Source organism: Neomonachus schauinslandi, chromosome 6 (assembly GCF_002201575.2).
Source record: "Neomonachus schauinslandi chromosome 6, ASM220157v2, whole genome shotgun sequence".
In the NCBI taxonomy this organism is placed as follows: Eukaryota; Metazoa; Chordata; class Mammalia; order Carnivora; family Phocidae; genus Neomonachus; species Neomonachus schauinslandi.
Window position 1 is genome coordinate 1,589,112 of NC_058408.1, and position 25,942 is coordinate 1,615,053.

Here is a 25,942-nt window from a genome sequence, read left to right on the forward strand (position 1 = left end):
TGTCCTTCCTGCTAGAGGACTGAAACAGATAAAAATCATCATAAAGTCCTCCATAATTAACATGACTCCATTAAGACTACTCTTTTGCTGAGTCCTCAGATACTCAAAGATTGTGTTTATGATACACTCATCTGTTCTTGTTTTATTCCTCAGCCTTTTGGATGGATGGTCTAGCTCCCCAGTCAGAATAAAGGTTCTCAAAAGTAAGAACAATTAAAATTTTTTGTCTTTTGGTTTCTCTTAATAACACCTAGAAAATTTCAAAATTAAAAGCCCTTCCTCCAAAATACTTAAAAATGTCATGACCGAGATTAATTGTATACATAAAATACTAATGTTGAGCCTAATGAATGGATAATGAAGTCAATAAAAACAACAGAAGTACCAAAAACCCAAGAAGTCAGGGTGGGTCTAAAGATGAGGAAGAAGAGGAGCTCCTGGGGGGCTCAGTCAGTGAAGCATCTGCCTTCGGCTCAGGTCATGATCTTGGGGTCCTGGGATCGAGCCCCGCATCAGGCTCCCTGCTCAGCGGGGAGTCTGCTTCTCCCTCTGCCTGCCGCTCTCCCTGCTTGTGCTCTCTCTCTCTCACACACAAATAAATAAGTAAATAAATAAATAAATAAATAAAATCCTTAAAAAAAAAAAAAAAAGATGAGGAAGAGGACCCAACAGAAAAGTCAGAGGAATGTCTTAAGGAAACTGGCTGCACTCTGGTCCTGCATGGGGTCACAGGCTGATGCTCTCTCAGCACAGGGAGGAAGCTGTAGGGATGGCAGCCAGGACACCCAGGACAGAGAGTAAATGCAGCTGGTGTTGGGTGACCATCTAGGAGAAGTGACCCCCCAAGCGAACGGATACCAACATCTTTAGAGTGAAGGATACTTGGAACCTTACAAGAAATATCCTGGTGGTACTGGCCTCCGAATTGAGGTTGGGGTTGGAGGAGGCGAGAAGGTGAATTTGCGTCAAGAGCTGAACATGCTGGGAAGGGAAAGAAAATAACATGGTGACACGTTACGGTGTTGTCATTTCCGGGACCCAGAAGACCTTAGCAAGATGTCTGCAACGTTACCACACGTTTTGCTTTCCAAAGAGACTACGAGATTGGCACCATATCTTGGTGTGAATTTCTCAGATCTGTTCCCCTTGAGCAAAATGACAGAACCAGAGGAAATTTAACCTCAAACCAGAGGGACTGAAATTAGAACTTCAGCAAGTGAGGCTGTTAAATTCAGAATGGTTCACGGAAGACTGAAATGTGTAACCTTGGAGTATGAGGATCGTTACGGGCATCTGCATTCTTGCCTGCCCGTAAGGATACCAACATGATGCCCTTTCAACGCCCTCAGTGATGTGAAGATCTTGTGGCCCTGTGCTTTCAGTGGGCATCAAGATACCGGTTTCTGATTTCCAGACCACTGCTAGCTCTTGGCCTCCGAGTCCGGCCCAGGACGAGGCTCACCTGCTGCATCTGCTGCTGGAGGCGGCTCCTCTGTGCTGGGTCTAGAGTGAGCGTCTGAGGAACCTTCTCGGTCTGGGGCTTCACCCTCTCCACCTCCTGCTGCTGTCTGCCTGAGGATTTCTTCATCTTCAGGTGCTCAAGCTGCTCCTTCACTGTGCGGTGCTGCTCATTCAGCAAGTTGGCCAGTGGTTCCTCAAACCTGTCCCCGGTAGGGAGACAACCGAATTTGGACATTTCCCCAGGCTAGCAACACATCTGACACCTCCTGACGGTGGGCTAAGAGTCTGAACACTTCCATCTTCTGCTAATCCCCACATCCCACTCTAGCCAACAAACTCCTAGCCTATCCAAATCTTTCCCCAAAGTTGTTCGCATAAATCCAAATGAGATAGTTCTGAATTGCACTGTCCCCCCCATTCTTCTACAACCAGTCTTATAAGTAATACACAAATGAAGGAGAAACTAAACAAAACTCTGGGAGCAGAGAAACGCCTGGATAACAAAGTAGTCAAAGAGCCAACGGGAAGAACTCATCATCCTTGGGTCCTACTGACACCACATTACCCTGGAACCCAAAGGTGATACAGAATCTTCTCCAAGTCCAGCATTTGTTCCCTAATCCACTCATGACCCCACCCCAGGTCCAGCTTCTGCCCTCCTGCCACTCCCATCCACTTAGGCTGTCCTGCCTTCCTTTCTTAAGAGGTCAAAGACCTAGTAGGAAGCAAGAAGCGGATACACTGAAACACAGGACAGCTGGGAAGGCCAGTGAGAAGCTGGCTCCCACCGTGAATACATCCTCTGGCAGCTCCCCCACATCCCTCCTCTCAGCTGTCTAACCCGCCCACCCACCCCTGCCTCTAGAGAGAGACTGGCTGGCGCCAAAGCAAGCATCCACATAGCCAGCTCACAGCCTAGTCCTGGGGCAGAGCGGGACACTCAAGGGATTAAGGGTGAGCTGATACCCTATGCAATCACGATGAGACCAGCTCAAGCAGGTATGGCCAGCAGGATATCCTATTTCATGAAATCCTCTATACTGTAACGATGGTTAAATGGTAACTTTTCTACAGCCTCTACAGATAAAGACTATGTGTCCTTTTGCAGTATTTACTGTGAGTGTGGGCAGGCAGGCACAGGGTAAAAACCTAAAGACAAGGACAGTCCTCTGTACAATGTTTACTGAGGACAGAAAACTCTCCATTATCTGTGCTCCTAGCAGGACAACAGAAAAACACACGGAAAAAGTAGACGAAAAAGCACAAATAGCCTGCCCCTGGTTTTATGAAATATTACTTAATTGGTTGGTAAGAGGGACACAGATGGCTCACTTTCCCCATATCTTATTTAGTCAAAGACTAAACCAGGTTTGCAATTTTAGCTGAATGGGAAGCAGCTGCAGCCCGTGCAGATGAACTGAGCGAGCGCCAGAGACAGCTCATCTTCAACCAGGACTTTAAAGTAGTTCTATAAACCCCAAATGTAAAGAATTCATACACAGAGATGATTAGTGGAACCGAAATATGTTTATAGATCAGATGAACTATGAACTATGGCTTGCAGTAAGTGGGTCAAATAAAGACTCAGAAATCCTGAAAATGTTTCCCCCCAAAAAGTAAGTATGTAAGGCCACAGTGTTATTAACTAACTCGATGTGGGGACCCGTTCACAATGCTTACCTGCATCAAATCACTTTCGATGTCTTACAACTTGTCAATTATACTTCAATAAAGCCAAAACAAAATAAAATGGGGGTGGGGGATCCCGAAATTCTGTTGTGGTTACATTATGGTGTTTATTATAATGGACCATGAACTATATTCCCGGCTGTTATGCAATGGTGGGGTATCTTGTCTTTTCTACTAAATTGCACGTTCCCTGAAGGCCTGGCTTTCAGGTGGCTCCCAAGCTCTCCGGTTAGGTCAGGCTGTGAAAACACAGGACTAACAGAGGCTGCAGGTCTCTCAGCTTTGCTCTGCTCCACCCCCTGACTGCTAGCTAGCCGGTCACCTCACCACGCACGTATGCTGCTGTTCAGAATGGGTAACAGTTCATTAAAATATACACGAATTACGCAAACCCATCCCACAAAACTTAAAGCCTCCACTCTGTGGGTGGAGAACAGAAGTGCCAGCTTCGTGTGAAGAGGGCGGTACTTCTACCTCAGACCAGAGATGCTTCATGGCCGCTCAGTCATCACCAAGGTGACTGACAAACTTTGGCTAACATTTACCCGATGCTAATGGCCAACAAGGAGAACAAAGGGACACACAGGCTCTTATGAAAGGGGTGGTCTCTGTGGCTGGCCCCTGAGTCCTCACACCTCTCCAGCACCACTCATCTGGAGAAGCTGCTACGGACACCAGCTACTGCTTTCTCTCCCTTCCCAAACAGACGCAGCCTGGTCTACCGCTGCACTGCCCCATGACGAGGAGACTCATCCCCAGAGACCCTCCACCAGCGACCGCGGGCACTGGGCGACGGGGAACTGTCAACGGGGGTGTCTGGACACACACGTTCCCTCCACTTGGCACCTCGGCGTCCTTGGCTAGCCTACCGCAGGGCTTGAGGGGTGTTGAAGCTAGGCCGGGGTTCAGCCACGCGATCCTCCTCCTCTGGGCCATCATCTTCCACGTTGGAGAGTCCCATCTCATCTTGGAACTGAGGGCACAGGGGAAGGAGGGTGATCCTGGGGAAGGGGTGTGTGGAAGCCCCCAGCAGTGAGAAGGGAAAGCGAAGACTACAGCCTACAGGGCACCAACAATGCTGGCACCCAGAAAGAGCTCCCTCAAGACCTTCCTCACTTCAGGGCACCCGCAGTCCTGCACACGGCTATTATGCCAGGAGCGAAGTCTCTCAATCAGCCACTTGCAATGGTACAGACAGAGCACAGATAGCTCAGAATGATCAGAAATATCTTTCAAGAGACAAGTTGATGAGAAAGGTAACTATCTGAGCCCAGAATAATCCAAAAACTAATTTGCAATCTTTACGGATGCACGGAATGATGGTTGGGGAGGCCATCCAAAGTTTACAAGGAACATTTTGCTAAGAATAACCTACATATGGACAATCAAAATGTTATCAGTGAGCCAAATTCCCCTCCCACGACACCCACTCCCAAGGGGGCTGAAAGGTGAAGTGGCTTGGCCACACCAGCCTTGTGGAGGGATGGGCTTGGGAGCAGAGGACAGAGCATGCTGGAGGAGCTGCCCAGTGTCCCGAGCCCCGACTTCGCGTCGTTACTCACAGTTTCAAACAGTTCCTCCATCAGCTCATTCACCTCCTTCTCTGAAAAGAAGCCAAACGGCATTGTTGGTCCAGGTCGGTCTCAGTTCCCACAGGCGGGAATTACACAGAGACACCGCATCTTGTTTCCAGCAAGATATCTGACAAAACCCTCACATCTACCTGTCATCTGTTCATTCAAACACATTTACTGACTCCCAACTATGCCTCAAGCCCTGTTCTAGATGCTTGGGGGGCACATGGCAGAGCTCACAGTCTCACAGGGCACCTGGGTGGCTCAGTCGGTTAAGTATCTGACTCTTGATTTCGGCTTGGGTCATGATCTCAGGGTCGTGAGATCGAGCCCCACATTGGGCTTTGCACTAGGCATGGAGTCTGCTTAAGATTCTCTCTCTCCTCTCCCTCTGCCCCCTTCACCAGCAACCCCCTTTTCTGAAACAAAACAAAACAAAAAAAACAGAAAGAAAAAGCTAACAGTCTCACTCTCTAGAAGGTAAAGTTCCAATGGGGAGACATGCAGGAAATGTGAGCCAGATGATTTCACAATAAAGATAATTCATAGTTTACCGGCCTAGCCTACTGAACAGAGTCACAAGAGAAGTCTCCAGGGCCCTGTCTTTGTACCCGAACTACAAAGCAACTCCATCAATGACCTAGAAGACCCAGAAAACATACTTACCAAATCTGTAAATCATATAAAGTTGAAAGGGATTGCTAGACCAATTGATGACAGATTCAAAATTCCATGTTTTCTCAAATTAATTGAATGAAACTTAATGGGACAAGTTTAAAGTCTTATATTTAGGAATTTTAAAAATCAGTTTCTCAAGTGCACAAAAACATGAAATGGCTCAAAAAAATCTGAAAAAGATCTGAATGTTTTGGCTGACCTCAAGTTCAATCTGACACAGCTACTCCAAAACAGCACAAGTATCCATGAAAGCAAGCCTGTCACAGAACCAGCATAGAGTCTCAGACCACATCCAGAGGATCCAGACATATCTGTGATCTTTTCTGCAAAAGCCCTTCCTACGAGGGCATTAAAAAGCTAAAAATCGAAATGCTGGTGAAGATGTGGAGCAAATGAAATTCTGATGAGAAGGTAAAATAGAAATCCACTTTGGAAAAAATCTGGCAATTTCTTGTAAAACTAAGCATACATCTCCCCTCTGACCAGTGATTCCTCTCCTGGACAGCTGACCCAAGAGAAATGAAACATTTGTCCAGGAAAGGTTTACACAAGGAAGTTCAGAGCAGCTTCATTCAAGATAGGCAAAAATTAGAAAAACCCAGGTTTCCATCAAGACCTGGGAATAGATTTAAAAAAGATAAACTGGTATGTTTATACAATGGAATTCCACTCAGCAATAAAAGAGGAAAAAGCAGTGATACGTGTCAATACAGATGAATCTCAAAAACTTCATGCTGAAAGAAGCTTTATACAAGAGAGCACACACTTTATGATTCCATTTACATGAAGTTCTAATACAGGCAAATCTAATCTGTTACAGAAAAAAAAAAACCCAGAACAGCGGTTGCCTCAGGGAGGATGGTGAGGGGAATGATTCAGAAGGGGCCTGAGGGAGCTTTCTGGGGTGACAGTTCCATATTCCCATACGGGTTTGGTTACACAGGTGGAAGCACATCAGAATTCACTGAATGGTACACTAAAAATGTGTGCAATAGGGGCGCCTGGGTGGCTCAGTTGGTTAAGCGACCGCCTTCGGCTCAGGTCATGATCCTGGAGTCCCGGGATCGAGCCCTGCGTCAGGCTCCCTGCTCATCAGGGAGTCTGCTTCTCCCTCTGACCCTCCCCCCTCTCATGTGCTCTCTCTCTCTCTCTCATTCTCACTCTCTCAAATAAATAAATAAAATCTTTAAAAAAAAAAAATGTGTGCAATACATTGTGCATAAATTTACCTAAAAAGAGAAATTATAGATAAACACTGAGCCCGAATGAATGATATGCTTAGGCTAAAATGTTCAGGAGTGAAGTATGCTGCTATCTACAACCTACTCTGAAATGCATGAGAAAAACCCACACAGATTCACAGATGGACAGAGAGATGGATGAACAGCTGCATGACAAAGCAAATATATTAAAAGTTACTTACAGAAACTAGGTGGTGGGTATGTGGGTGTTCAGTGTACAATGCTTTCAACTTTTCTATGAATTTTAGAAGTTCCATTAAAAAATATAAGGAGAGAAAAGCTTATAAAAAAAATAAAGGCCAGGGGCTCCTGGGTGGCTCAGTAGGTTAGGTGACCGACTCCTGATATCAGCTCAAGTCTTAATCTCAGGGTCGTGAATTCAAGCCCTACACTGGGTTCCACACTGGGCATGGAGCCTACTAAAAAAAATTTAAGTAAAAAAATAAAGGCCAGAATCCAGAGAACGGTGGCTGGGATAATGCGAGGTCTGGGGACTACTGCATTTGGAGAACTGAAGAAACTTAGTATATTTGGCACGGCAAAGAAAAAACGTAGGAAAAGGAACATCTTTTACTATGCAAGCTTGGGAGTAAATTACATTTTCTAGCAACAAAGGACAAATAGGAATGTAACAGGTATACGGAGGTTCAGTAAGGAAAATGTTGGTTGAGGAGGTGCTCAAAATGGGGACATGCCATCTTCAGGACTGATGAGCACTGGGGGTCACCCAGACACAGAGAAGCTACAGACAAACTCAAGTGGGAGGAAAATACATGGCCACAGGAAGCCTTCCAAACTCTGAGTTTCTATGCTTATTTTTATTTTTAAATTTTTGTCATCCACGTAAGGAAAAGTCCTCCCATAGGGATAATATGATAACATCAGACACAAGAGGACAAGGGGTAGGAACAAAACTGGAATTCCATCCCAGTTTTTACGTATGATCACAGAACCCTATGACAAGAAAGGATGGCCCTTCATTCAGGCACCCCAGAAAAGGTCACTATTTGGCCAAATCCAGGCCTAGGACCGCAAACAGCACCAACTCCCCAAGAAACTCACAGGCCAGGGGAGAAGACGGACAGGGCCCACGCAACCAGGAGAGAGGCAAGCACTAGAAGGAGCACATCAACCGGTGTGGAGTGCAAAGCAAGAACCATGCTAACTGGGGAGGGTCTTCCTGAGAAACGATCTGTAACATGGAGAAAGAGACAGACAGACAGACAAGGAAGGCAAGTGCACTCCGTACTCCAGGCCAGGAGCCAAGCCCAAACGAAATCTACCTCCCGCTTCCAGCAGAGACCCCTGATTACCAGCATCGGTGGACCAGATGCTCCTTCAAAGAATCTTCCCTTGGTTTCTGACTAGACTTCCTTGGTTTTTCTCATACCTTCCTAGACCCTCCACAGTCCACACCTCAAGCCTTTTCATCCTACACTTTGATTCCTTTCAACACTTACTCTAACCTTAATTGTCCTAACATAGCAAATAAGGGAAGATCTTCACAAAGGAAATGGCATTCTAATCCCAAAAACAAGATCAAAGAGGAAATAAAGCAACTGGAACGAAAGTCCTAAAGGATCATGTTTCCATAATTCTCTCTGCACAGATAGCTGCATTATTTAGGCAGGTAATAATAAGTGTGTCTGGATGCTCATAAAGCTTTCTCCATAACCCGGTCAAGAGCCAACATCCCACCTTCACCATGTTGTGTATGCTAGTCCAGGTCAGGGTCACACACACACTCAATAAGAATCAATACTTTCTGGGGCACCTGGGTGGCTCAGTATGTCAAGCATCTACCTTCAGCTCAGGTCATGATCTCAGGGTCCTGGGATCGAGTCCTGCATCAGGTTCCCTGCTCTGCTTGTCCCTCTCCCTCTGCCCCTCTCCCCTGCTCATGCACGTGCTCTCTCTCTGTCTCAGATGGATAAATAAAATCTTTAAAAAATAAAAAATCAATACTTTCTGAAATATATGTTTCTATCTTTGGCAACATAGCCAATGAAGTAATTCTTTAAACAAATAACTCGAGCCAAGTCAAGTCATTGAACTGTTTTCCATGCCTCCAATCTTGCTCTCTTCACCCATCAAATTAATACATTAACTTGGTGTTAAATCAAAGTAGTATTTCTAAAATCCACATCAGTTCCTACTGATTTCCTGTCAAAATCTCTAAGCTCTCCTTTTGACAGATCAAAACCCAAATTCACGGTTCTCCAGGATCTGAACACTGCTTACCTTTTCTACCCCCGCACACTCACAACTCCATAACCAAGCAACTCACCATTTTCCAAGCGCAATACTGTTCCTCCACACGTCCGTGGTCGGTGGGTACTCTTCTACCTATTTGCAATATCCACCCGTCTCCATTTACTCAGAATTTCTTTCTTTTTCAAAGATTTTATTTTTAAGTAATCTCTACACCCAACGTGGGGCTCGAACTCGCAACCCCAAGATCAAGAGTCGCACAGTCTACCACTGAGCCAGCCAGGTGCCCCTCACCCAAAATTTCTTATTCCTCCTTCAAAACTGAGATAAAACATCTCATCATGTGAGTCCTTCCCCAGCCTACCTACCCTACTGTGCACCATCCACTAGGAGACTACACCCTCTTTTAGGCCACTGGGAACCTTACATACAAGCCATTATAGCACCTATCACTTTGTATTGTAACTTGGCATGTTTGTATCCCCTACTTGAGCTGAGGTCCTACGGGGTGCAGGCCATGCCTTATTTATTTTGGTATCGTAGGTACGACCCCCACCAGATACTGGACTCAGGGCAGAACTGTGGGATGTGTAAGTGAATGACTCACAGGCTTCCTAAATACATACGTAAATTTAAAGAGTTACAGAAATAAATGGGTACAAGCTTAAATGTCTCAACTTGAATGGGCTGCAAACTCCACCCTCCAAAATCTACAAAGTAAACAAAGGCAGCTGCGGAGCAGTGAAGAGCCGGACTCCTAGTAAACAGACTCACTGGTGATCCTCACGGCCCGGTCAGTGCGGAAATCCTCTGTGTCGGGTTCATCGAGGTCTTCCAGGAAGTTATATTCTGGATCGTCATCGTCATCGGCCTCATCTAGGAAAAAAATACTTCAGACACTTATTCCCCACTCTGAACTCCTATCACTGATGAAAATGAAAATTTTCAGCACCCTAAGAATCTGTTCCAATAAAGTTTTTAAATACCTTCTTTTTCTCCCGAGTGTGTTGCACAGCTCATTTCCCATAGCTGACACATCCCACCTAGTCTCTCCAGTAAGCCAAGTTCTTTCCTTCCTTCAAAAAAGACTTAAATCTGCCAAACTGCAGCAAAAGCCAGAAAACTGAACACATAATTTATCTCAGTAATCCCACTAGTGCACCTCATGAAAGTAACACTCTTGTAAAACTAGGTACACAAAGGCACTAATGGTGAAAGAAGATGACCCTAATTCCCAGCGACTAGGGAGTGACTCTACCTCTGACGCCTCAGGACAGAACGGTACATACGTGTAAAACGGGAATGTGCGGAACCAAGTACAACACAACAGAAACACACATAATAATCCTCAGTATGAGAAGTTATAGCCCTACAAGACTCAGAAATAACTAGAAATATACAAAAAGAATAAACATTTGTTATGTTAGGGCACAGAAGAATCGGGTGTTTCTCTAATGTCAGTGCTATGATTCCTAGAGAAAGACTGTGAAGGAGTCACTGAACGACAGGGCTGTTACATTACCAGGTGATTTATATTATCAAGTTTCAGCACAACTTTAGGTAAGTGCTGTCTGGAGAACATGCCGTGCTGATGGAAATATCCTGCGTGTGCCTGGCATGGTCATGGCAGCTCCTGGCAACAGGTGGCACCTGAGAACTTGGAATGGGGCTAGTACAACCGAGGAGCTGAATTAGAACAAAAAACAGGGACATCTGGGTGGCTCAGCCAGTTAGGTGTCTGCCTTCGACTCGGGTCATGATCCCAGGGTCCTGGGATCGAGCCACGCATCAGGCGCCTCGCTTGGCGGGGAGTCTGCTTCTCCCTCTGCCTCTCCCTCTGCCTGTGCTCGCTCTCTCACTCTCTCAAATAAATAAAAATCTTAAAAAAAAAAAAAATTCTGCCACATGGAAATAACTAAATTCCTTACTACTATGTAGCCATTAAATGGGAGAGGTAGTCTCTATGTGTTACAGTGGAAAATTGTCTGAATTCTATTGTTAAGTGAAAGAAGCAAGTTGCAGATGCAGAACAATACGTACAGTATGATTCCTTTCATGGAAAAAAATTATTGACGTGAATATGTACTTGACTGAATATACAGAAAATAACTACAAAGCATTAAGATGAATATTTTCCTCTCTGTACCCTTCCATAATATTTTCATTTTTTGTAATACATGAGTATCCTTCATTAAAAATAAAAATATATACACACAATTCTGATTCATAATCACTGGGAAATCTGTACTGATTAGCCCCAATCTAACCTGATGTTTTTCACTCCACATTTATACCCAGGTTATAATATATTAATTTACATTATTAATAATGTAGCTATTTAAATGTCAGTCTTTTTCATCCATTTGTGCATTTAAGTTTCTGATAAAAATTCTTCAAACCCTTATGAATGGAATCCTGTCCTCCCCATCTCGACAGTACTTTCAACGTCAGTGTCTTCAGGGCAGGCTCTGTACAAACACGCCGAAGGACGAACACTCCAGGAAGAACTCCAACCCATGGGACGCGTGCACGGGTTTGGAGCCCCACCTGTTCGTGTGCAAGAACCGCAACAGGGCAGCTTCTGCCCACGCCACACAAGTGGGCTTGCCCTTATTCTCGGAGCACCCATTTGCCGCACACGTTAGAAAGTCATTCAGAAAGGTTTCTTCTGAGTTCTTAGCTTTGAACTCCTTGGTGGTGGAATCTGTCCTCTTACTCTTGACCGATTAACAAGGTCAGCATCCACCCAGCTGATCTCAGTTTGCTGTGCGCCTACAGTGAAGCCTCTCAATTATTTTTGGCAAATGAGATTCTCATTTTTAATACTGTGCAGATCAGATGGTAGGAGGAACATGCGAGAATAGCCACGTGATGCTACAAAGAGACTAGCATGCGGCTGGCGTGTGGCTCTGGGATCTCTGTCTAGCACCATTCCCTGTCTGTCGGCACTCAGGAAGTTAAGCCGGTAGATCGGAAGGTCCACACCTTCCCTACTCACTGGCTTTGTGTTCTCTTTTATTAATCTGTCCGAACATGTAAACAACAACAATACAGAGTTTTAAAGAGGACTGTCACCCTCCCCACTACCCATTATTCCACTTTCTCAGTCCACCCTGATCATACACGCTCATGCCTCCCAGACCAGCAGTTTCCAATATTTAGGATGCATAAGAATTACATCCCTAGGGCGCCTGAGTGGCTCAGTTGGTTGAGCGGCTGCCTTCGGCTCAGGTCATGATCCTGGAGTCCCTGGATCAGGTCCCGCATCGGGCTCCCTGCTCGGCAGGGAGTCTGCTTCTCCCTCTGACCCTCCCTCTTCTCATGTGCTCTCTCTCTCATTCTCTCTCTCTCTCTCAAATAAATAAATAAAATCTTTCAAAAAAAAAAAGAATTACATCCCTAGGCCATACCCACTGAAGATTCTGCCTCAGTGACAGGTGAGGCCTGGAATCTGTATCGTTAACTAACACAAGCCGCACGCACACCATCACACTCCTTGACTCTGATTCAGGTTCTAGGGATGAAACCAGGAGTGGCACAGCCTTGGGCTCCCAAACTCCTGACACCCGAGGCCCTGCCTGGCCTTCCCTCCTCAACAGCCACCACCTCAGCTCCTCCAGCCACGCTGATGGAAATCCGGGAAATCAGGGCATGAGCTGCCACCACGGATAAAGCCATAGGACCTGCCTTAGTTCCTGTCCATATTGTATCTTAGCTTAGGCCTAAAGACAACAAGAGGAAGAGTCATATCCATTTAACAAATGCTTCTATCCCTGAGCCTTCCTTCAATGGACACCTTCCTAGAACATTAAACTGGGCTCAAATCCTAGCAGCATTAACAAACAGATTCTGCAACATGGGGCAATGTGACAAAATTCTCGGAGATTTCTATGAAATGGATAGAACTACATTTGTCCCTGTTCTTGCCCTTCTGCAGAGACTCTGAGCCTTGGTGTCATGGAACCTGGGGTGGGTTGGTAGAGAAAGGTAATGTCAATAAACAAACAACAAGAGAGGTATAAATCCCGAAAAAAAAAAAATCCATGAAAAAAATCTGTGATCCCTCTCGATCATGAAACTGTCATCACGGGGAGGGGGGTTCATAGTTTTCTTCACACAGTATTTGATTTCTTCCCGCCAAGCCGGCATTGTTCCCGCAGTTACAATGCAGAGACTAGAAGACTCCTCGGAGGACATGTGCTCTCCTATCACCTCCTCTCCTCACCAGCACTGCTGTCAAACACCCTTCAAAGGCCCAGCTCAGTTTCCACCTCTTTCATGGAGCTGTCTCTGAGCCATCCTAAACAAGAATGCTATCTCCCTTTTAGAAAACCTTGGAACAGCATTTATGCCACTTTTATGGCATATCTAAGTTTATATCAACTCCATTCATATGAAATGTATTGTGCATCTAACAATGGACCGGGCAGCATTCACGGGTGTTTTAATGTCTGACATAATGATTATGCTCCTTTATCTCTCATGATCTTAGCACAATGTCTCATAAAAGGAGAGTAACAAACACTTGACGAGCCACGGATCATATAATGAATAGCTCCAAAGGTATATTCAAGGACTTACTCTCTTTCATTCACTTATGCTGACTTACTCCTAGCCTGACCTGCACAAATATTTATTCAGTCTATTTCCATCGAAACTATACCTTCTCTTAAATATCTTAAAGCATTACTCTTTTCAACACACAAATCTTACGTAGCTGTTCTTAGAAGATAGGGAAAAGAATAAAGATGTGCTCTGCTTGTATGTAATTAGATTTTTTTTTTAAAGTGTGAGTCTTCCAAAACACAGCTAAGAAGAATATTCTGGTTCACTCTCCACTGAAAAGTCAAAAAGAAACAACAGGAACAAAATTTCCCCGATTCCATCAAAAGAATGTAACATCATCTGGAGTCACTATAAACTAAGACAATCTCTTACGTCTTGTGAATCTACAGAAGTTTATGGCACAAAATGAGCAATCATGCCTGATTTCCATTATAATACACACAAGATCCCCCAAAGACAACTTTCATAGGTTTCTTTCACTAGATTAACGTAGTGAGTTTTAGCTACAGTCTAAAACCATAAGGGTTGCAGTAGGGAGTAGTCCACTCTGCTTCTGTCTGAGCAAAGCTCCTTCCCCGTTTCTGGAAATATTACCGTGGCTTCTGGGTAACTGCCTACTCCAACTGCACTGTTCCCCTGGGTGCTGCCAATCACAGGACCCCACGCCGACAGAGTCTCCCGATAACACCATGCAGCACCAAGACAGGGGGCCTGTGACCAAACCAAGCCAATCTGAGCTGTTCCTCTGGATTTTTCAAAGTGGAGCCTACAGCACAGAGTCCTTCTGATGTGGAGACAAAGCAGGACATAAACGGTGTGCTTATGACGACAGGAAAAAAAACAGGGCGGAGACTGGAACCGAGTGACAAAAAGGAGCAGAGTCGCCGGCTCTAGAGATGGAAGGAGGCCCTGTTACGGCAGGTGCTCCTGCCCTCCCCGAAGTCCACTTCGCACGGCTTTTGTTCAGCACGGTGGCAGCTAAGGCTCTTCCACGTGTGTCATGACGACCCTTCACCAACACAAGTCTTCCAGTGAGTTACTGCACTCCCATGAAATCATATATAAAATTATTTCTGCATGTACGGTTCAGGGGACGGTTCTTCGCACTCCAAAGATTTCCCCAGAGGTCGTACCCAGCAGCCCGTGAGGAGAGGCGGTGGTACCGCCTCAGCGACGTGCCCAAGCAGCTGCGCCTGTGGGAGCACGCAGCCCCACGGGCAGTGCCAGGGCTCACACGCCGGAAGCCAGTATAACACGTGCCAACTGTCCTCAAAGATTCTTCCCCCAAAAAGGGGGCCTTAACTACTGACTGACAGTAAATTCTGAGTGACATACAATTAATTTCAGTTAACCAAAAACACCCCTTCCTTTAAACTTCTAACCAATGAAAATTTTAGCAGATAACGGACAGAGTAGGGAGAAAATGCCAAGGACCCCACTTACCCTCGTTTCCCACATCATCGTTCATGAGCCCCCCCAGCCACACCTTCCAGTCCTCGTCGTCCGCCGTATTGGGGTCATACATGTCTGGGGTGATGTCCGGAGCCCGGAGCGCCGCCTCTAGCTGCCCCAGGGGGATGTCCTTCAGGGGCATCTTGGAGCGGGTGCGGAAGGCAATGAGGCTGTCATCCATGGGCTTGCCGACAGAGAAGGGATAACACGAGTCACTCAGCGCCTGGTACCCCCCGACCCTCCAGACCTCCTCAGACCTCCTCGGACCTGCACCCTTCTCTTCCTGCCTTAAATCACAAGGTCTCTTCCCCACACAACTTGGGTTTCTTATTCTTTGAGAAACTTTAAGGACAATGACGTCAGTTTTAAAACCAACATTTCAGAAACATTTATAGCGGCTTTACTAAGATACAATTTACAAACCATAATATTCATCCTTTAGAAGTGTGTAACTGAGTGCATTTTACTGTATTCACAGAACTGTGGGGCCATCACCAGTATCTAACCCCAGAACATTTTCTGCACCCCTAACAGAAACCCCAATCCTATTGGTAGGCGTTCCCCATTCTCCCCTGCCCCCTGTCCCTGACAACCACTCATCTACTTTGTGTCTGCGGATTTGCTTAGGCTGGACATGATACATATGTGGAATCCTACAGTATGTGGCCTTTTATCTCTGGCTATTTACTTAGCATGACGTTTTCAGAGTTCATCCACGTGTGGCGTGCGTCAGTGCCTCATTCCTTCTCACTGCGTTAACGATACCCCATCTACACCTCGGTGTGTCCATTTATTAGCTGAGGGAAACGTGTTGTTTCCACTTCGGGAAAGTTTATTATGAGTAATGCCAACAAGAACATTTGTGTACTTGTTTTTACTTGGATATATGTTTTCAGTTCTCCTGGAGCCACACAGTAACTATGTTTAACTTTCTGAGGACCCACTGAACCATCTTCCCAAGTGGCTGCACATTTCACGTTCCCCCCAGCAGCGTGTGAGGGTTCTACACTCCTCCACATCCCTGACAATACCCGTTACTGTCCATCCTTTCTATTACAGCCTGGTGGATGGGAAGTGGTGTCTTGTACTCCTCGTTTGCAATTTCCTAATGACTAATGATGTTGAGCATCTTTTCATGTGCTTCATGGCCATGTGTATGTCTTCTTCAGAGAACGATCTATTCATAGCCTTTGCTCATTTCTGAATTGGGTTGCCTTTTCATTGTTGGGTTCTAAGAGCTCATTATACATTATGGATACAAGGCCCGTTCCTCCTATGTTTTCCTCTAAGAGTTTTATAATTTTAGCGCTCATATTTAGGTCAATGATCTATTTAGCACTAAGTTCTGTGTCTGGTGTGAGGTAAGGGTACTGCATACTTTTGGATGTGGAGTTCCAGTTGTCCCAGGACCATCTGCTTGAAAAGACTACTCTGGCACCACTATCGGTCTTGGCATACTTGTCAAAAATCAGTTGACCACAAATGTAAGGATTTACTTCTGGACTCTCAATTCTATTCCATTGATCCATAGGACTATTCTTAGGCCAGTACCAACCTGTGTTGACTGATTACTGTAGCTCTGTAATAAATTTTGAAATCAGGAAGTATAGACCTCCAACTTGTTTTTTCAAGATTGTTTTAGCTATTATTTAGCTAAGGTCCCTTGCATTTCCATGTGAATTTCAGGGTAAGCCTATCAATTTCTGCCCCAAAAAAAAAAAGCAGCAGCTGGGATTTGGATAGGGACTTCAGGACGTCCTCCCTGGATGACCGTTTCTCCCTCACTCTCCTACAGAGTGCTGCCCACACCTTAACCAAAGGGAAGTGTTTAACATCAATCAGAAAATATCACACGAAGATTTTCAAATGTGAAAATAAAATCTAAACTCCTTATCACGTTTCTAAGACCCTCATGACCTAGCTCCTGCCCAGCTCTCTGTCCTCACCCCTACTCTTTTCTCTGTGGTCCCCGGGCTTCAGCTCGTTTCTGTCTCTTACACAAGTCAAAGCTGTTCCCACCTCGGGGACTGTGAATGTGCTGCTTCCTCCGTACGGGACACTTTTCCCCAGACCATGGGTCTACACGGCTCCTTCTAATTCAGATCTCAGCTCAAATGTCACCTCCTCAAGGAGGCCTTTTTTGTTGTTGTTTTAAGATTTTATTTTTAAATAATTTCTACAACCAACATGGGGCTCAAACTCACAACCCCAAGACCAAGAGTCAGGTGCCCCACTGACTGAGCCAGCCAGGCGCCCACGGAGGCCGCTTCTGGTGACCCAATGGAAGCACTCTGGGGGGCTTACCTGACTTCTCCACTTTTATTTAGTTCATAGCACTTACCACTACTTGAAATCACTTGTTTATGGCATCTCTCTCTCCAACAGGAAAGACCTTTCTGTCTTGTACCTTGCTATTCCCCAACTTCCAGCATTCAATATGTGTACGAATAAATGGTCATACAAAACACTATTACCTCCCTCACACTATTTATTCACCGCAGAGCAGGGTGATTAGATTAAATGGCCCTTTCAGGGGCATTCCACTCAATACTCTCTTTTTAAATTTTCGGACAGACGTATTTTTCATTAACCTACGAGACTGGTGGAGAAAACCCAAAACATTCAAACTGGCTAAATGGTGGGACTTAGAAAGTCATCAACTGACAGTGACCAGAGTCGTGACTTTTCAAGCAAGAATAAGCAATGGATACTCATATTACTGGGCAAAAACATGTTTGGCCTCAAAGGATATCCCCTTAAGATACATATTAGTAAATTTAACAATGGAAAAATAGCTTTATACTGAGGAAATCAAGTAGACGTCAGCATAACCATGTGACCCCAATTCACACGCCTCCTGACATGATGCACTGGGAAGGACATGTCGATCCTGTGGCGTTTGTGCCAAAAGTGCATAACCTGCATCTCTAATTATGGGGAAATATCAGAAAAATCTAAGTTGAGGAGCATTCTGTAAAGTAATAGTCTATACAGGTCAAAAATGTCAAGGTTATGAAAGACAAATACTGACGCTACAGGGGCACGTGGCCCACCCCCTCAGGAGAGTGTGCGATTCCTGATCTCGGCGTCATGAGTTCAAGCCCTGCGCTGAGCGCAGAGATTACTTAAAAGCAAACAAACAAAAAATAAAACATGCCAGGAGACAAGACCCTACGTGTGGCCCTGGACTGGGTCCTGCATCAGGGGAAAATGTTTCTTTTTCTAGAAAGGGCCCTATTGGGACAACTGGTAAAAATCTAAAAAAGGACTTGACTAGATTAGATAATATGACTTCTTTTCATAACTGAATGTCCTCATTTTTAGAAAATAAATGCTAAAGTGTTTAGAGGTCAAAGAGCATCATGCCTGCAACATACTGTAGAGTGATTCAGGTAACCAAGTACGTGTACAGAGAGAGGGAGCGGGCAGGAGTGATAAAGCAGCTGTGCTAAAGGCTACAATCTGGGGGATCCGGTGGAAGGCTGTTCCCGTGTTCCACATTTAAAATGCTCTCCATCATGTACCTTACTCCTTCCCCAGGAGCTGCAATTCTCAAAATAAAACAGCACAAACCAGAGTATCAAAGACCTGCACTTCCACGACTCTTACTTATTTACCAGAATTTAGTATGTTCCCGTCTCCCTTCCTAGCCTGAGTAACAACGACATTCCTCCATTTGACTTTCGCAGTGATTGTTATACAGTTTACCTGGAAAGAGTCCATGCAGACGGGACTGGAAGCCAGCTCCTCATCTACTGCATGCAACTTCTCCATGAAAGTACTGTCCCTGGTCTGCTTGGGCTTTGGGGGGGGCGGGGGCCCCATGGGCACTACCTCAGCGCTGATGTGCCTGATGGCAGGTGTGGTGACTTTCTCAGCCTGATTAAAAGAGGCAACTATGTTAAAAAATGAAAGGGAGGGAGGGAAGAGAGGAGAAAGAGAAGGAAGGAGAAAAAAGGGGGAAAAAAAAAAAGCCAGGGGAGGGGAGCACAACTTTCCTACACCAGGGATCTTCATCTTCCCATCCAGACAGAGCTCCAGAAAAACAAGAGGCACTGTCAAATATATTCATCTAATTAGGTTCCATCTTATTTCCAGTGTAGCCAACAGGATGCTACTTGGGTTACCAAGAGTGGGAAATCTAAGAAAAATGGCGTCAGGACAATATAAGAAAGACAAAGGTAGAAAAGAAACCACTCATCACTCGTAGCTGGCCCCTCAATAAGAACTCAGAAAAGTGCTCTCCCTCTGAGGAGTCCCACTTTTCCTGTCAATCATTCACTCACTTAAAGGACTTTGTTTTGTTTTGGGTTTTCTTTTTAATTTATTTACTTATTGAGAGCAAGCATGCGCACAAGTGGGGTGAGGGGCAGAGGGGGAGAGAGAGAATCTCAAGCAGGCTTGGTGCTGAGCACAGAGCCTAACACAGCCTCGATCTCACGACCCCGAGATCACGACTTGAGCTGAAACCAAGAGTCAGACACTTTACCGAGTGCACCACCAGGCGCCCCAACTTAACGGACTCTGACACCTGAACAGCTGTAACCAGCCACAGGGACCAGGAAGGTTTGGGCATTAATAGTGATCTTGAATCCTGTTCGGGAAAGGTGACAGCTCGGCATCACCACGCATGGCCAGCCTACTGCAGTCTCCCCGCTCCCCTCTGCACGAAGCAGACTCACCTCTGACAGCAGGCCGCCCTCCTCATCGGTCTCGGTCATCTCCGAAGACTGCCTCAACCTGGACTTCTTCGCCCCCCGTGGAGACGAAGCTGTGCTCTCAACATCACTTTCCAACAAACTCTAAAACACAAATCCAGTTCAGGTTTCCATTTCTGCCCCTGCCTCATCCCCACTGAGTCTGAAATACCTCAAGAAAATGAACCAATTTAGTCAAAATAAGAGAAAATAAAACATTAAATAGAAGTTGAATATTCTGAGGTGAGCACAGAGATCAGATTGCCCTAGTCATCAGAAGTGCAAGACAATGGTTTAAAATCCTTTCACCAACAAGTCAAATACACTAAGAAACAGAGTATCGCCCAGCAATGAAAATGAGCAAAGAGCAGCCATAAGCAACAGTATTGACGAACCACAAAGGATTAACGATGAAACAAAGAAAACAAAAAAGCCAGACGAACTGTCCATTATGTAAGGTCCAGAACCAGTACAACAGAGGACGAGGCTGTGTCATGCTGCATATGCAGGTGACAGAACTATAAAGAAAAGAACACACGGGTGTGCTGGCAACACTGCGTTTAAGGACTTTGGAGGACGCTTCGTGACCATCGGCCTTATAATGATTTAAGCTGTATTTTTAAGTTTTTATTCTGTGTGTTACATGTGCGTTCTATTTCATAATAGAAAACATGAAAACATTGAGGGATTCTGCAGAGGAGAAAACAGCTCTCAATCCTGGTTTTATGCAAGGAAGTGAGCAGGAAGAACTGTGTCCTGATTCTGCCTACGGAAGAGGTGACAACCCTGCGGAAGGCTTACGGAACCCAGTTCTTCCATACTGGCGACTAACACTCACAAGGGGGCCACTGACCTCTTCAGCCGTCTCGTCTTCCTCTTCGTCGTCTGGCTGGTACTCCTCATCTGAGGAGTCGTCGTCTTCCAGGTGGATATCCACAAACTGGGGGGGCTACGTAAGTAAGTTACAGAAAGAAATGAAGTAACAGGAAACACAACCATATGTATTTGGAAAATAAGAGGAAGAAAGCAGAGCAAGAAGAAATAAATCCTAAGAGCACAATGAGCCGCTAAAGCAAGTAGTAAGAGGCAGGGCTTAAAGAGATCTCTAACATGAGAGTCAAACCTAAGAGGAATGGAAAGGAAAAAAACAAAGATTGAATTAAAACAAGAAGACAGATCCCCCCAAAATTAACAAATAGAAAGGAGGTATAGGTTTCAAAACTGATGAAGTCTTTCTGGAAAAGAATAAGAATTACCTCTTCCAAGTTTACCTTAATTTCATTGGCCTTCTTAATCGGTGAAATATTCCATGTTGGAATTACCTACCAACAAAGAATATAAACAATTATGTTCTCTTAACTGAAATAGACGGGTTTTCATTTTTACTTCCTCTTCACCATCACAAGAACCATGAACCTAACATGCAGCTCCAGTGATGGAGGGGTATTAATTATCCCTGAGGGGACACTCTCAAATATCTGTCAGAATTTGCCAGAAGAAAAGGAGAGAAGAATCTATTTCCATCATTAGCATTTCTGCCTTAAAGCCAGTTAAGACTCTGTGTTATCTAGGGCGCCTGGGTGGCTCAGATGGTTGGGCGTCTGCCTTCAGCTCAGGTCATGGTCCCAGGGTCCTGGGATCGAGTCCCGTATCGGGCTCCCTGCTCCTTGGGAGCCTGCTTCTCCCTCTGCCTCTCTCTCTCTCTCTCTGTCTCTCATGAATATATAAGTAAAATCTTTAAAAAAAAAAAAAGACTCTGTGTTATCTATAAATAGGGAAAGTATCTGTCTTAATAATAATAAAGATAAAAAGTATCTTTATTATTATTTTTTTAAGTAAACTCTACCCCCACCACGGGGCTCGAACTCACAGCCCCGATATGAAGAGTCACACACTCTACCGACTGAGCCAGCCAGGTGCCCCTGTCTTGCCTACTTCATATCACAACTTGTGCTCACATGGAACAATGAATTTGAAACTATAATAGTCACACACCTAAGATATTATAGGTAATCGTAACCTTTGGGCATCAGTATTTTTTTAATCCATTATGTAAGTCCACCGTAAGTATGCATGCTGACAGCCAGCCATGACCAGTTCTTATGGAAGGATTTAGGGGTGAAGTATCAAGTTGTCCCCAACTTCTTTTCAAATAGTACAGGAAAAAAACAAGGGATGGGGCACCTGGGTGGCTCAGTTGTTAAGTGTCTGCCTTTGGCTCAGATCATGATCCCGGGGTCCTGGGATGGAGCCCCACATCGGGCTCCCTGCTCCATGGGAAGCCTGCTTCTCCCTCTCCCACTCCCCCTGCTTGTGTTCCTGCTCTCGCTGTCTCTCTCTCTGCCAAATAAATAAAATCTTTAAAAAAAAAAACAAGGGATAGATATAGAGATACAAAGCAAATATGGCAAAATTTTATCGCTGTTAAATGTAAATGGAATATAGGGGCACCTGGGTGGCTCAGATGGTTAAGCGACTGCCTTCGGCTCAGGTCATGATCCTGGAGTCCCGGGATCGAGTCCTGCATCGGGCTCCCTGCTCAGCGGGGGGTCTGCTTCTCCCTCTGACCCTCTTCCCTCTGACCCTCTTCCCTCTCGTGCTATTTCTCATTCTCTCTCTCAAATAAATAAAATCTTTAAAAAAAAAAATCTAAATGGAACATAGATTCACTGTAAAATTACATCAACTTCTTATATGTTTTAAAATAACAGAGTTGGGGGCGCCTGGGTGACTCAGTCCGTTAAGCATCTGAATTCAGCTCAGGTCATGATCCCAGGATCCTGGGATCCAGCCCCGTGCTGGGCTCCCTGTTCTGAGGGGAGCCTGCTTCTCCCTCTCCCTCTGCTGCACATGTGCTCTCTGTCAAATAAATAAATAAAATCTTTTTTTAAAAAATAGTAAATAAATAATAAAATAACAAGAGTTGGGGCGAGATGTTTTTAAAGAATTTTTTTAAGGCTCTTATATGCTGCTGACAAAAAATGCCCCTGGAGTGTATAATTTCTTGATCATTTAAGGTGACCCAATGAATCATGTTATGAATAAAATCCAACAGGCCACTGGGTTCTGTGTCCACAAGGAGCCTTAGGCTCGCCACATGTCCTTCGCCCTGCCATGTTCCGGCCACTTACCTCAGGTGGCCCAATACAGGATGAAGGGAATTATGTAATTAATATAGGTCCACACCTCTTCCCATGCTTGGGTATGAACCAATTCGGTTCCCTACCGCCAAATCCACCAGGAAAGCGAGCAGCGTCTGGGAGTGTGCTAAAGTCAGCTTACTGAGCATGAACAAAGCAAGAGCCTCGGACTTTAATCCCTGCTCTCCACGTAAACTGTAGTCTTGGCTTGTCCAACATCTCTGCATTTATTCATGGTTGGTAAATACAATCCAGAGCCTGATCAGGATCTCTTTGTTTCCAGATCAAATATGGAATTACTGTTACTTATACTCTGTGTGTCAGGAGACTTCATACAACTCCGTCTCACTGATGGCTGCTTTCATCATAGCTACCACATATGCCCATTTGTGATGATTATGTAATTCCTGGAGAAAGATGAAATTTAACTTTACGCAACCAGGCTTAGCCCACTAGACAAAAGAATACGATGTGGCTGTCAAAAAAAGCCAATGCAGTCCTAGGCTGCACTGAGAGAAATATGGTGTGTGGGACACTAAAGGGATCCTTAACTTCATTCCATACAGTAAAACCACATCTGGAGCAGGAATTCCATGTCAGGCACACTTTTCAAAGGATATGGACAAAGCAGGCACATTCGGGAGAAAAGGATCAGATTGGTAAATGTACTCAAAGTCTTGTCACATGAAGACCGATAAAAAAAACTGGGGGACATTTAGCAACAAAAGATTACAGAAAGATGTACTAGTTTTCTCCTACCAGAGGAAAGGTCACGTGGAAGAGGAGCAGACTTATTTCGTCTACAGGGCTGCGAAGAATAGACCCGGACGAAAGGACAAAAACAACAACATGCATTTTGGGTCCATTAGGCAAATCATCCTCACTATCAGACACAAAACGGACCGCCACAGGACCATCACCTGCCTGTTACAGACGCTGAGCACTGGACAGATGCTTGTTGAGCAGGAAATAAATGGGTCCCAGCATCTGTGCCAGAATCCTCCAGAAGCCTTCGAGTGGCTCTCATTCCTTGGTGTGTGCAAAACAACCAACTGCTGTTTCCAATAATGCTTATTCCCAGGCCCTGCTCCTGGGTCCCTATTCCAGGTCTGAGGTGAGCCACGGAACATGCATTTTCAGTAAGCACTCGTGAGGGACCCCACAGCAGGGTGACATGACGCAGTGCTCCCTGGGACACACCTGGAAAAATACTCTCGACCCTTTGCCACGTACCCCATGAATAGAAAGGCTGCCCCTGCTCAGTGCTTCCAGCCGTGCTAATGGTTGTCTACCGAGTACACCCCAAACAGCAGTACTTCCACGTCAACGGAAATAAACGATGATAAGGACTCTGAATGTTGTCTCCACTTATCTTTTACAGCTATTTCTCGGAAGGAGGCAAACCCAGACCATGATAATTCTTTCCTATTTTTTTTTTCCCCCTGCAAATAACCTAGAATTAGACCTTATTTACCAAACAAAAGGAAAAAAAACAAACACAAAAACAGAACACCCACCACTCCTTTTTCCACCACTTCCTTCAGTTTAGAGCGTGTCATTTTGGGCTCCTGAGGCAGGGAAAATGAGAAGAAAACAGTCAATAGAAATTATCATGTGAATCTTGGGTTTTGAAACGCTAACTCTACCCCCACTATCAAGCTATTTACAAACTCCCGAGCAACCTCCTGCACTTGCCCATTTACAGTAGCTCTGTTCCACAGCATTAAAGAGAAACAATCAACTACTCACAAACATCGGCATATCTTCCGTCTCACTGATGGCTGCTTTCATCATAGCGACCACATGCTCATTTGTGATTACTTCCTGGAAAAAGATGAAATTTCACTTTATGCAGCAAAGACGTGCGACCTAGAAAACAGCCGCTTCTTAACTCTGCTAGATACTGAAATGGCTTCCGGTTGGGGTAAAGCCAGCTTTGGCTAGAAGCACCCAGGCTCAAACTCTAACAGAGCAGGCATGTTCGATGCCACAGCTACCAGGAGCAGGAATGAGAGTGCGGGTAACCGACTCTACGCTTCTGAGAAACAGTAACCAGCAAGGAAGGTTCTGTAAACAGCTGTGTTGATACATCTGGAAGAAGAGGACCAGCGCATGCGCAGCATAAACTGCTCCCCTGGCACCTCTCCAGACCTATCGACCCACGGAAGAGTAAGTCCACTGCTAACATTATCATCTTCAAATATGCCAAATAACACGATAAACCAGCCAGGCAGTGGAGGAGGAGAGGAACAGTTTACCTGCCCAGGTTTTTTTGCACGTGTGTTCAGATTTCAAATGTGTGCTGAGTGCAGCGGGGAAGCCATCCTGAAATGTCAAGTGCTGTGGCCCGTGCAACTCCCAAAGTTAGTAATTCGCATACTAAGAACCAAGAATTCCCTGAGGGTCTGTACTTGCTCTCCAGGAAGCCTTCCGGCCGCCGTGTCCACGGCCGCCATCGTACTCACGTGGAGGATGTTGCGCACGTTGACCGCAGTCAGGTTGTGCTGCTTGGCGCCGTCCTCCAGAGTGCGGTCCAGCGCGTCGTCCAGCTTCAGGTCGCAAGCCCACGCCCCTCCCTCTGGACCGCGTCCGTCCCGCTTCCTCTTGGTGCCCTTTCTCTTTTTTCGCCTTTTCTCACTTTCTTCACCGCCTTGTTCTTCTGCAAATAAACCAAGAACATCATCAGAATCTCCAAACCACTGCTCCCATAACTTACCCCAACAGGCCAACAGTAAGAGAAGAAGAGGCCGCCGGCCAGCGCTGGCCCCGAAAATGAAAGCAGCCTGCTCGGTGGTGACAGTGAGGGTGCGCTGGGCGGCGCACTCAGTCCGCGGCAGCCGGGCCTCCGCACAACGACACGCATGGACCTCCTCCTCCGAACAACCCTAGGAAGCCGGAACTGTTACTTTGCCCACTGTATACAGATGAAGAAACTGAGGCAGAGAGATTAAGAAACTTTCCCAAGAGCCAGTAATGACAGAGTCATGCTCTGAAGCCTCGTTCTCTGGCCCTGGCATCCACAGTCCTACTTACTACCCTGTGGAGCCCAGATGATATGGCAGAAACCCCAGCTTTGTGTCTCAGTTCTGGGCAACCTCAGAAAGAGTCTTCTTTTCTTCTTTTGCAAATACAGATATCTGCCTATCAGGGACGCCATGCAGATTAAGTGAAATAATATAAACCAAAGTGCTTTATACCAGTGAAACATTATACAATGTAACTTGTCATTATCA

At 45.4% G+C, this 25,942-nt stretch overlaps 1 protein-coding gene across 3 annotated transcripts in view; it reads right to left on the reverse strand.

The window, feature by feature from the left end:
• Nucleotides 1-25,942, reverse strand: part of GON4L (gon-4 like) — a 63,094-nt gene that overhangs the window by 16,806 nt on the left and 20,346 nt on the right. For 2 of the 3 annotated variants that reach the window (XM_021682125.2, XM_044915860.1), the window contains exons 3-15: nucleotides 25,175-25,368; nucleotides 24,459-24,533; nucleotides 24,227-24,277; nucleotides 20,841-20,891; nucleotides 20,423-20,518; nucleotides 19,555-19,674; nucleotides 18,581-18,751; nucleotides 14,864-15,056; nucleotides 9,629-9,730; nucleotides 4,713-4,753; nucleotides 4,020-4,123; nucleotides 1,463-1,661; nucleotides 895-981 (exon numbers count right to left, since the gene is read on the reverse strand). In XM_021682125.2, the coding sequence (XP_021537800.1) occupies nucleotides 895-981; nucleotides 1,463-1,661; nucleotides 4,020-4,123; nucleotides 4,713-4,753; nucleotides 9,629-9,730; nucleotides 14,864-15,056; nucleotides 18,581-18,751; nucleotides 19,555-19,674; nucleotides 20,423-20,518; nucleotides 20,841-20,891; nucleotides 24,227-24,277; nucleotides 24,459-24,533; nucleotides 25,175-25,368 (1,484 nt within the window). Of the gene's footprint in view, nucleotides 1-894; nucleotides 982-1,462; nucleotides 1,662-4,019; nucleotides 4,124-4,712; nucleotides 4,754-9,628; nucleotides 9,731-14,863; nucleotides 15,057-18,580; nucleotides 18,752-19,554; nucleotides 19,675-20,422; nucleotides 20,519-20,840; nucleotides 20,892-24,226; nucleotides 24,278-24,458; nucleotides 24,563-25,174; nucleotides 25,369-25,942 lie in introns of those variants that run through there. The other variant, XM_044915861.1, reaches the window with a different exon arrangement.